At 45.4% G+C, this 12,371-nt stretch overlaps 1 protein-coding gene across 5 annotated transcripts in view; it reads right to left on the reverse strand.

Annotated features, from left to right (window-relative positions):
* DHX58 (DExH-box helicase 58) overlaps positions 1 to 12,371 on the reverse strand; it is a 30,719-nt gene that overhangs the window by 3,239 nt on the left and 15,109 nt on the right. For all 5 annotated transcript variants that reach the window (XM_032222016.1, XM_032222017.1, XM_032222014.1 and 2 more), the window contains 8 exons: positions 11,910 to 12,100; positions 11,119 to 11,235; positions 10,874 to 11,000; positions 9,397 to 9,588; positions 3,884 to 4,140; positions 2,857 to 3,006; positions 1,835 to 1,996; positions 1,009 to 1,199 (listed from right to left, as the gene is read on the reverse strand). In XM_032222016.1, coding sequence (XP_032077907.1) covers positions 1,009 to 1,199; positions 1,835 to 1,996; positions 2,857 to 3,006; positions 3,884 to 4,140; positions 9,397 to 9,588; positions 10,874 to 11,000; positions 11,119 to 11,235; positions 11,910 to 12,100 — 1,387 coding nt within the window. The remainder of the gene's footprint in view (positions 1 to 1,008; positions 1,200 to 1,834; positions 1,997 to 2,856; positions 3,007 to 3,883; positions 4,141 to 9,396; positions 9,589 to 10,873; positions 11,001 to 11,118; positions 11,236 to 11,909; positions 12,101 to 12,371) is intronic.

The raw sequence follows: 12,371 nt of genomic DNA on the forward strand, positions 1-12,371 counted from the left end.
TAAGAAATGTTGTTTCTGAAACAGAAGCACAGGACTAGCTTTCTCCATCCTGGTGCTCTTCAGACATTGGATATAAATTCTCATTTCTCTCAGCTCTCATTCATGAGAGATAATTCCACAATTTATTTGGAGGGCATCAGCTTGAAGAAGTCTGCTGCAGAGTTGGGACAAACTTGCTATTTAAATGGAGAAAGCCAGATATGCTTCCCGATACAACTAGCACTTAAGACATACACATACACACATACACATACATACATACACACACAGTCACCATTTCATAGTGGTTTAGAGTATCTCTGGGCGGTTTATAGAGTCAGCATATGGTCCCCAACAATTTTATCAATCTTGGAAGGATGGAAGGTTGAGCCATGGTGGCGCAGTGGTTAGAGTGCAGTACTGCAGGCTAGTTCTGCTGACTGCCGGCTGACTGCAATTTGGCAGTTCAATCTCACCAGGCTCAAGGTAGACTCAGCCTTCCATCCTTCCAAGGTTGGTAAACGATGAACCCAAGTTGTTGGGGGCAATATGTTGACTCTGTAAACCGCATAGAGAGGGCTGTAAAGCACTGTAAAGTGGTATGTAAGTTTAAGTGCTATTGCTAATGCGTCAACCTTAGCAATAGCAATAGCAGTTAGACTTATATACCGCTTCATAGGGCTTTCAGCCCTCTCTAAGCAGTTTACAGAGTCAGCATATCGCCCCCACAGTCTGGGTCCTCATTTCACCCACCTTGGAAGTATGGAAGGCTGAGTCAACCTTGAGCCAGTGAGATTAGAACCGCTGAACTGCAGATAACAGTCAGCTGAAGTGGCCTGAAGTACTGCACCCTAACCACTGCGCCACCTCGGCTCTTCTCTTGAGCAGGTCAGGCTTGAAGGAATTGAATTCCTGGCAGTTGGCAAAATTAGCAATACTGCATCCTAACCACTGCACCACTGGCTCTTCTCAATGTTATAAATAGAGTTCAAAATCATAGAGCAACTAGTCATTTCTACTTTCCCTCACCTGAAGTTGGAATTAATGTTGATGTGATGCATATTCTCTATTTTGCGCAGGTCACTGGCATGGCAGACAGCCAGGTTGCAGTTTAGGCAACAGAAAATTACACTGTCTGGATTGTGTAGGTGGCGCTGCTGCTGAAGTTTGACATCCCGCAATTTCCTGCTGATCATGCTTTCATGCTGCAATTTTGCAATCTATTGGAAAGAATCAAGAATCTGTGTTCCATCCATATGAATATATGGTATATTGTGACTTCCTTCTGCAGGTCTCCAAGATTGCTAAGTGATGGCAGGACTAATACTTCCAGTTACCATTGTTAAGCAAAAATCATGGGTTGTTAAGCAAGGACCTCATTGCAATTTCCTTCCAGCTTCCAATGAGCAAGATCAATGGGGAAGCCAGCAGGAAATTGCAAGCGCCAGACAGCTTGCAAGGTGCTGCCAGGTATAGGAGAGTGTGCAAGGGACATGAAGGTAAATGATTGCTGCTTTCACAAAAAACGAGGCGTGCAGAGGGTTTGGGAGGTCTGCAGAGTGCAAAAACTGTTTTTTTTTAAATATACCTCTTCAAAATCTTGGTGCGTCTTATACTCCGAAAAATACAGTAGCTCAAAGTTTTTTCTCCCCCTTAGAAGACTGTAATTTGAGACTATGAGTTACGACTTTGGTGATGTAAAGTGGCAGCAAAAGAACAAATAAGAGCACATTATCACAACATGTCGAAATCTGGCTTGCTGCGTTTCCCACCAAATTAGTACTTTATTGTCATTCTTTCTCAAAGCCTAAATATCAAAGGCCACTTTCTTGGCCTTTCCAGGAAGTTCTTTTACCTTTTGGTGGTATTCTTCCTCAGGCATCTCCTGCACCCATTTTATGGCCCTCTCCATAAGGATCTCCAAAGATTCATTAAGCCTCTCACGGGCCACCTCCTTGCTGTTGGTCTTGGCCAAAATGGAACAGATGCTGTTTGGGGCACGGGCACGGCCTCTGGCCTTCAGAAAGAGAAAGAAGAGCAACTGCATTCATCTCCAAATGCATTCACCAAAGACACTCACCTGTATTCAACTCCAAACTAGTGGGCTCCAAAGCCCACTGGTGTTCAAGAACAGGGGTATCAAACTCGATTTCATTGAGGGCCGCATCAGGGTTGTGTTTGACCTTGGGGGGGGGGGCACGACCAGCTCGATGTCACTTGTGTTGGGAGGCACCTGTGGTAACCAGAGCGCTCTGCCAGTGAAAACGGGCTCCGGAGCTCTATTTTCAGCTGCGATGGCCTCCTGCAACCCTCTGTCAGTGAAAATGGAGCTGGGGAGGGCTGCGTGCATCCCTCCTGAGCTCCATTTTCACTGGCAGAGGCATCGCAGGTTAGTCCTGTGCTGTTCCCAGGCCAGCCCGGGGGCCAGATCTAAGCATCCTGCAGGCCAGATAGCAGTTAGATAGCAATAGCAGTTAGACTTATATACCGCTTCATAGGGCTTTCAGCCCTCTCTAAGCGGTTTACAGAGTCAGCATATTGCCCCCAACAACAATCCGGGTCCTCATTTTACCCACCTCGGAAGGATGGAAGGCTGAGTCAACCCTGAGCCGGTGAGATTTGAACAGCTGAACTGCAGAACTGCAGTCAGCTGAAGTAGCCTGCAGTGCTGCATTTAACCACTGCGCCACCTCGGCCCCTGGACCTTGAGTTTGACACCCCTCCTTAAGAACATAAATGGATCAGTCAAAAACCACCCTTCAGTTGAGCTATTATTGTTCTCAATGACCCAGCATTAAGAAGACTCCTCCTTTCCTTTCTAGACATCTTCTGCAGGTGTCGGGATGCATTGGAATAAGGTTCTCAAAACTGACTGACCTGCATCATGGCAATTTCATTGGTCATCAGCCCGTAACGGATTATGATATTACACTCAGGGATGTCCAGCCCTTCCTCAGCCACGCTGGTGGAAAGAAGAAGGTTGAGTTGCCCCTTCCGGAAGCGATCGAGAACATCTTGTTGCTCTTGCTGAAAGACAAAGACAAAATTAGAAGGCTTTTTTTTTACCATCTAGTACTGTGATGGCGAACCTGTGGCACGCGGAGCCATTTGTTAGGGCACACAAGGTGTTGCCCTGTCAGCTCCAACATGCATGCACGTGCTGACCAGCTGACTTCAGCCTTCGACCAGGAACTGACTTCCGGTTTGCTCGTAGGGCCAGTTTTCGCCCTCCGGAGCCTTCACGAGGCTTCCCTGAAGGCTCCAGAGGGCGAAAACTGGCCCTACGAGAAAACTGGAAGTCTGTTCCTGAACTTCCGGTTTGCCTGTAGGCCGGTTTTTTGTGCTCCGTAGGCTTCAGGGAAGTTCCTGAAGCCTCTGGAGGGCCTCCGGGGGGCCTCCGGGGGCAGGGGTAGGGAGGCTGTTTTCACCCTCTCCAGGCTCCTAGAAAGCCTCTGGAGCCTGGGGAGGGCAAAAAAAGTATGCCAAAAATGGGGGGGGAAGCTTGTATGCGCATGTGCGCAGGGTGGGGGTGAACGTGCATGTGCGCTGGGGTTGTGCACATCGCATTATGGGTGTGGCATGCCCGTACAGGACCCCCCCTGCGCTCCCCCTGCTTTTGGCATGCGAGCCAAAAAAGGTTCACCATCACTGATCTAGTGGAACTGGGATGCTCAATCCCAGAAGAGAGAAGCGGGCTTCCTTTGAACACTTTTATTCAAGTAGTCTACAGCTCAGGGGTGGGAAACTGTAGCCTCTTTATGACCCGTGAACTTCAACTCCCAGCATTCCTGAGCCAGCATGGGCGAACCGGTAGCATTTCACCCTTGGTCTCATTCCAGTGAGACTTACAGTAGACCTGGGAATGGGATAGAGGCTTTTCCACATTTTTTGGGGGGAGACTTACCTGCGTCATGTGCTTTGTCTGACTGCTGGAACCAGCTCCCGTCAGAACATCGGACTTGATCCCAAGTGCACGCAAAGCCTGGTTACCCAGGACCCACTCCTGTAGAGAATGGGCACTCTGGCGTGTCCAGATGAACACAATGCCCCGTGAGCTCTTCAGTTCTTGGAACTGGTCTTGCAGGACTTGTTGCAGCTTGCCAAGTTTGGGATTCTCATAGCGACTGTCTTTAGCAAGGCCCAAGAGAGTCAACCTGTTCTCTATAAACCAAAGGCATGGTGTGGTCTCAAATAAGGATGAGCAGCAGGAGAATCATCCCTGAATCTGACACGAATCTATAATAACTCCTGATCCTATATCTCAGTTAGCATTTAACCCAAAAGATTAATGTAGATAGCAGTGAATAAGAAAATTGAAACCACACGGACAGCAATAACAAAATACATAACCTAATATTAATAATTTTAGAGCCGAGGTGGCGCAGTGGCTAGAGTGCAGTACTGCAGGCCACTTCAGCTGACTGCTAGTTCAGCAGTTCAGTGGTTCTAATCTCACTAGCTCAGGGTTGACTCAGCCTTCCATCCTTCCGAGGTGGGTGAAATGAGGACCTGGATTGTTGTTGGGGGCAATATGCTGACTCTGTAAACCGCTTAGAGAGGGCTGAAAGCCCTATGAAGCGGTATATACTGTATATACTCGAGTATAAGCCTAGTTTTTCAGCCCACTTTTTGGGCTGAAAAAAGCCGCCTCGGCTTATACTCGAGTCAGTGAAAAATTTGCCCGAAATGGAGGAGAAAAAGGGGCGGGGCCATGCCGCTGGGTGACACTCGTGAATGGCCCAGTGCCCCTGTGAGTTTCCCCTCCCTCTGTGTCAGTTTGCCGCGCAGCGCGCACCGCACCATCCCCCCGCCTCACGTTCTAATGTAATGCAGGGCTGTCTTACGATTCCCCTTCCTCCCCCTCCTGCCGCTCTGCAACGATGTCCCACCTCCTCCTTGTTATGGCAAGCAGCCACATAGCGATGTCCCACCTCCTCTGGTACAGTGATCCAATGATAGGAATCACTGTGCCGTGTGTAATAGGAGGCGGGACATCGCTCCCGCGGCTGCACGGGACATCATCATCACAGCGGGACATCAGCATCATGAGGTGAGTGAAGTATTTCATTGAATACACCGCTAGTTTACTGTTTTTCTTTGAAATAAATATTCAAAAACATTATTGGTATCTATTTTTATTTTTGAAATTTACCGGTAGCTGCTGCATTTCCCACCCTAGGCTTATACTCGAGTCAATAACTTTTCCAGTTTTTTGTGGTAAAATTAGGTGCCTCGGCTTATATTCGGGTCGGCCTATACTCGAGTATATACGGTAAGTCTAACTGCTATTGCTATTGCTAATATAGAGTGCAGTAGAGTATATGACAGTAAATTGCCACTACAGAGAGTCCTTGACTTATAACCACAACTGGAACCAGAAGGTCTAAGCAAAGTAGTTCTGTTTCGTATCCTATTTTATGACCTTTCTGCCACAGTTGTTAAGTGAATTACTGTAGGTGATAAGTAGCAAATCCGGCTTCTCCCATTGAGAAGAATCAATCTTATTGGAAGCTGGCTGGAAAGCTCACCAAAGGTGATCATAAGACCCGCCAGAACACTGCCACTGTTGTAAATACATGCCAGTTGCCAAGTGGGAGAAAATATGGGTGTGCCTTATATATCGAATACAGCATTTTTGGCCTCCCCAAACCCCACCCCCTTCACAAAAATGGACCTGCAGAGGCTTTGGTAAGCCTGCAAAGTGTTCCTCGGGGCTGGGGAAGGCAAAAATGAGTGAAAAATAGGGTGTTTTTGCCCCCCAGCCCCCAGGAGTACTCTACAAGGCTCCCAAAGCCTATGCATGTCCTGTTTTTGGCAAAACACGGGCCCGTTTTCATGAAAAACTGACCATTTTTTGCCCCTCCCTGCCTCTAGGATCACTTTGCAGGCCTCTCAAACTTTCTGCGTGGCCCGTTTTTCACAAAAAACGATGTGTGCAGAGGGTTTGGGAGGCCTGCAGAGTGCAAAAACGTTTTAAAAAAATTTACCTCTTCAAAATCTTGGTGCATCTTATACTCCAGTGCGTCTTATACTCCGAGAAATACAGTACATGACAGTGGGGATGCTATGACAGACCGGTCATAAGTTACTTTTCCCAATGTCCTTTTAACTTTGAACAGTCACTAAACAAATGGTTGTAAGTTGAGGGCTGCCCATAATTAAATTGCAAGCAGTTCCAGCAATGAAAAGTTCCTTTGAGTTTTTTAGTGGCGTGACCCACATTTATTCTTCTCCTCTGCCTTGTCTTTCCATTATTGTTCATTCTTATTTTATTTAATTTCCCCAAAACTGATTACAGTACTAATACTTCCAACTAGCGTGTTTAGTGTATCTGGAAGTCCACAAGTTGTGGAAGATGCTCTTATCTCTTAATGTTATCTCTTAAGGCAGTGACGGCTAATCTTTTTGTTGCTGGGTGCCAATAATGCGAGCGCACGGGCGCAATAGCGCATGCATGTGCTAGAACAGTAGCGCACACAAATGCTGGCACCCATAATGCACAGCACACCCCCACATGCCTATGTGCGCACAACAACCTGTCCCCCTCAGTGTGCTGCACTGCTCGCCTCCAAGCTGAAGTTGGTATTTCCTTGGGGGAGGGGGGGCTGGGGGAAGCTGTTTTAATACAATACAGTACAATACAATACAATAGCAGAGTTGGAAGGGATCTTGGAGGTCTTCTAGTCCAACCCCCTGCGTAGGCAGGAAACCTTATACTGTTTCAGACAAATGGCTATCCAACATCTTCTTAAAGACTTCCAGGGTTGGGGCATTCACAACTTCTGGAGGCAAACGGTTCCACTGATTAAATGTTCTAACTGTCGGGAAATTTCTCCTCAGTTCTAAGTTGCTTCTCTCCTTGATTAGTTTCCACCCATTGCTTCTTGTTCTACCCTCAGGTGCTTTGGAGAATAGTTTGACTCCCTCTTCTTTGTGGCAACTCCTGAGATATTGGAACACTGCTATCATGTCTCCCCTAGTCCTTCTTTTCATTAAACTAGACATCCCCAGTTCCTGCAACCATTCTTCATATGTTTTAGCCTCCAGCCTCCTAATCATCTTTGTTGCTCTTCTCTGCACTCTTTCTAGAGTCTCCACATCTTTTCTACATCGTGGCGACCAAAACTGAATGCAATATTCCAAGTGTGGCCTTAGCAAGGCATTTTAAAGTGGTATTAACACTTCACGTGATCTTGATTCTATCCCTCTGTTTATGCAGCCTAGAACTGTGTTGGCTTTTTTGGCAGCTGCTGCACATCCTCCAGGATGTTTTCATCCTCCACAGACTTTAGAAAAGCCTCCGGAGCCTCAGGAGGGCAAAAACCAGGCCCAACGGACTTACTGGAAGTTTGAACATCCAGTAGGCATGTCGGGCCCGTTTTTCGCCCTTCCCAGGCTCCAGAGGCTTTTCTAAAACCTGGGGAGGATGAAAATGGCCACATCTGGTCCTCTGGAAGGCCAAAAATCAGCTGGCCGGCGCACACATGTGCACTGGAGCTGACAGCTCACGTGCTGGCAGATATGGCTGCGTGTGCCATCGTGGTCTCAAGGTTTCATCCTATGTCTCTTCAAAGGAGCCGAAGTGGCACAGTGGTTAAATGCAGCACTGCAGGCTACTTCAGCTGACTGCAGTTCTGCACTTCGGCTGTTCAAATCTCACTGGCTCAAGGTTGACTCAGCCTGCCATCCTTCCGAGGTGGGTAAAATGAGGACCCGGATTGTTGGGGGCAATATGCTGACTCTGTAAACCGCTTAGAGAGGGCTGAAAGCCCTATGAAGCTGTATATAAGTCTAACTGCTATTGCTATTGCTAAAACAGAAGGGAATAGTCTGAGGATCACAGGCTAGATGTGACCTCAAAAGCTTCCAACAAGTGTTACCAAATTCAATTTTTTAATGCAACAAAATGTTAGAGCGTAGTTATAGTGACGCAGTTTAATTGAATTGCACATAAATATTACAATTGGAATTAATGCAATAAAATCAGTTTTCATTTTTAGAGTATGCCTTAATAAACCACTCAACACCATTTTCAAGTGGCTCTTCTATGGAGGGGAAAAAGGGGGGTTGTTGTTGTTTTCTGAAGTGTGATTCCAAACCAACGTGTTGCATTGATGTGTCATCATTAGCCCTTCACAAAGAGGAACTTCATAAATCAAATGGATTTATATCTCATCATAACCCATTGACCTTATCAACCCTGTAGCATGTAGCGTTTCCTATTTATTCAGCCTTTTCTTATTCTGACAAAGGCCAAGTAACAGAGTGGAGCAAAGGGCTGATTTTTATCCTGCCTTTTTTTTTCTTTTTTACGTGTAACTCAAGATGGCAAACCCAAAGGCGCTTTCTCAAGAGACAGCTGGACTTTCTGGTTTTCCCTTGAAGATGTTTGGCACAACACAGGAGGACAAACCCTGTGAAGCGGTATATAAGTCTAACTGCTATTGCTATTGCTATTGCTATTGCTAACTTTACTTTGTTGGATGCAAAGGCTTTGAGGATCTTCTCATTTGGCTTTTTGCATGAGTAGAAGACTGAATTTATTTATTTAGCGTCCTGGACTAGCAATATAAATTAACATTTCAACTAGATTAATAGAACCCAATAAAATATAAATGTTTTAAAAATCTTATGTTCAAATATCTTTGTGTAGGCCATCTAACCACTGAAGTGCAGCAACGTTCTGTGTGTATATGTGTGTGTGAGTAAAAGTTCCCCTCGCACATATGTGCTACTCGTTCCTGACTCTAGGGGGTGGTGCTCATCTCTGTTTCAAAGCCGAAGAGCCAGCACTGTCTGAAGACATCTTCGTGGTCATGTGGCCAGCATGACTAAACACCAAAGACGCACAGAACACTGTTACCTTCTCAGCAAAGGTAGCTCCTATTTTCCTACTAGCATTTTTATGTGCTTTCAAACTGCTAGGTTGGCAGAAGCTGGGACAAGTAACAGGAGCTCACTCCATTATGCGGTGCTAGGGATTCGAACCTCTGAACTGCCAACTTTTCTGATTGAGAAGCTCAGCGTTTTAGCCACTGAGCCACCACTGTATTTATAAAGCCTTTTCGTGATGCACCCTGGATTGTGCAACAGCGTGAATTAAAACAAAACAACTGAAGTGAACTAAACTAAACTTAAACCTAACCCTAAACGAACTAGCAACTGCTGGCAGTCAGACTACTCTGTATACTTTCCTGGCTTTCAAAATACATGGCAGATTGAATTAAAAAGATGCTCCTTCTAGTTCTATAAGTCTATGAATTTTCTGGCAACCACATTGTTATTTTTCACCCAAGGGACAAACAGATATCTAGGAATTCACTCTGAATCAAAAAAATGACACCATCACCTCCACCAGTGTGAAGCTACCCCATCCCTTCTTTTTCTCTAGCATTTCCATTACTGACAGACACTTACCATCAAAGAGCTGGAAAAGATATTGCTCGCTTTTTTTTATTAGTTTCTTAGTAGCACGTTCTACTAGGTAAAACTCATCCAGTATATTGAAGGCATCGATCATGCGCACCGTTTCATTGGTCAGCAGGGCGTCATTGTATTTCCGAAGATGCAGGGCACAAACTCGAGTTTTTTGGCAACATTCTTTTGCTCCTTAATACCACAAAGAGAGCAAATGTCATGATAATAGTCTGTCACATTATCTTTCCATTGATCTGTTTCAGCCCATCTCATCTATAACATTTTTGCTTGTTCTGTTCTTTTGTTTTAGAGTTGGTAAAAAACAAGGTTTCTAGACTAAAAGTTGAATAGATGAGGCTGTAATTTTCTCTCTGCAGCTGTAGTTCATTGCAGCGCATTAGCCAGAGGTGGGGGGAAACATAACCCAAGAAGCCATAGCTAATTTATTTTATGTAAGCTTGCACTCACATTGTTAAGACTGAATCGCTTTGCTTCTTTCAAACCTTAACGCTTTCCAACTTGCCAATGAACTGGGGGGAGGGAAAGGGGAAATGGAAGATGGAGTATGTATGCAGAGATCCTGAGAGCATGGAAGCCATCAAGGTCGCCTCTGCAGGTGCTTGAGAAAGAGATGGACTTTTCCCATAACAAAAGAATGCCTCATAATTGGACAACGTGATCATTCAGGGATGGGGAGAAGAAGAAAGTATTGTTTAACTGTGCAAGCATTTGTGCGGGAAACCAGAGCTGGTTTTGTTTCTTCAGTACCAACATGGTGTATCCAATAAAGTTTTACTTTTGAGGATTCAATTTTCTCAAGAGTGTTTCCTTGCTTGGGTTCACTGATTGGACAGTTGACACACATGTACTCTAGGTCAGTGTTTCTCAACCTTGGCAACTTGAAGATGTCCGGACTTCAACTCCCAGAATTCTTCAAGTCCGGACATCTTCAAGTTGCCAAGGTTGAGAAACACTGCTCTAGGTAGCACAGCTAACATAGGGCTGGAGGTGGAAAAATCAATAAGATATTAAATCTGTCTCTGAACATTTCTTTCTTTCTTCCAAATCTATGTATTCACTTAAATCCGCAACCTGCAACCACAGTTCAGCCCACAATTTCTGTTACTAAGTGAGATATTTGTTAAGTGAGTTTTCTTGCCAGAGTTGTTAAGTGAATCACTACACCTGAATCACATGATTGTTAAGTGAATTTGGCTTCCCCAATGACTTTGTTTGTCAGAATGTTGCAAAAAGTGATGACATACACACAGCCCAGGACATTGCAACGATCATAAATATGAGTCAGTTGCCAAGCATCTAAATTTTGATCACATGACCATGGGGACGCTGCAATGGTCATGTGAAAACTGGTCACAAGTCACTCTTTTCAGTGCCATTGTAACTTCGCACAGTCACTAAATGAACTGTTGTAAGTCGAGGACTACCTTTATTACAAAGCCTCCTATGGGATACTCACCTTTCATTTCAAGCTCCACAATTTGCTGCTCAAAGCCCTTGGTACCAAAGTTCGCAGTAATGTCAGAAACATTTAGGTAAGTATAAATCTGGGTCATTATTTCCCTGAGCTTTTCTCCAAATGGGTCCTGGAGATGATAAAATGAGAAAGGTGGAGTGGGAGAAATGTTAACCTTCTCATCTACACTGGCTCATTCATTTCCCCCCCCCCCCAACAGTTCCTTAAGAGATTCCTGGTGATCTTACCTGAAGCCTTGGTTCCGTCAGATCGTATTGTTTCTTAGGACATGGAACATGATCATCAAGAGAGGGATTCTGTTTATCGATTGACATAATTCTTTCGGCGTCTAGGTTAGCGCAGATCTGGAAAGAATGATCACAGCTGTGTGACTACTTCAGGAAATAGGCTTAGGCCAAATGCCAGTTGGAATGCCTTTAAGTCAGGGTTGTCAAACTCGATTTCATTAAGGGCCGCATCAGGGTTGTGTTTGACCTGGTTGGGGGGGGGCAGGGAAGGGCGTGGTTAGATTGACATGACTTGTGTCGGCGGCGCCTGTGGTGGCCCAAGCACTCTGCCATCGAAAACGGGCTCCTGAGCTCTGTTTTTGGCTGAGACGGCTTCCTGCAACCCTCTGCCAGTAAAAACGGAGCTCGGGAGCGCTGCCCGTGGCCCTCCCAAGCTCCATTTTTGGCTGGGATGACCTCCTGCAACCCTCTGCCTCTGCCAGCAAAAATGGATACCCTCTGTCGGCGATATAGGGTTTATACTGGGCACAGTAGACAATAAGTAGGTCTTATTTTCAGGCCAGGTCTTATTTTCAGGGAAACATGGCATGCTGTTTGAAAATCCCAGTATCCGTATGAAAGAGAACTGTATTTGCAATGCAGAGCAACCTCCAAACTTATGATTATGCAGAGAGAGAGAGAGAGAGTGAGTGAGGGCGGGAGAGAGAGGGGGGGAGAGGGAGAAGGAGAGAGAGAGAGAAGAACCCAGAAAACTTCCAATATCTGAGCCAAATGTCTTCCATCAGACTCACCTCCAGGATGTGGGCTTTAGCTGCTTCCACAGTATTTGAACTTCCAGTACCCAGAGAGGCGGTGAGTCCCAAAATCTGAGGTAAACCCTGTTGGCCTTTCAACTTGTAGTCCAAGTAGTTCTCCATAATCTTGTTATAAACAGTTCCTTTGTGAGTGTGGTGACACTCATCAATCACCAACAGAGAGAAATCTGCACAACATATAGAAAATGGTCATCAGCTTTTGTGCTCATTATAGTGCCTTCTTCTTTTAATAGACTGCTTGTGGGAATGGAATGTCCTTATTCGGGAATATCTGTTGGACTGGAGAATACAGGTAGTCCTTGACATGCAAAAACTCATTTAGCGACCATTAAAAAAAAGTGATTTAGGACCTTTGTCACATTGATGACCATTGCAGCATCCCTAGGGTCACCTGATCAAAATTCAGATGCTTAGCAATTGACTCCTATCTATGACGGT

The sequence above is a fragment of the Thamnophis elegans genome, chromosome 7 (assembly GCF_009769535.1).
Source record: "Thamnophis elegans isolate rThaEle1 chromosome 7, rThaEle1.pri, whole genome shotgun sequence".
In the NCBI taxonomy this organism is placed as follows: domain Eukaryota; kingdom Metazoa; phylum Chordata; class Lepidosauria; order Squamata; family Colubridae; genus Thamnophis; species Thamnophis elegans.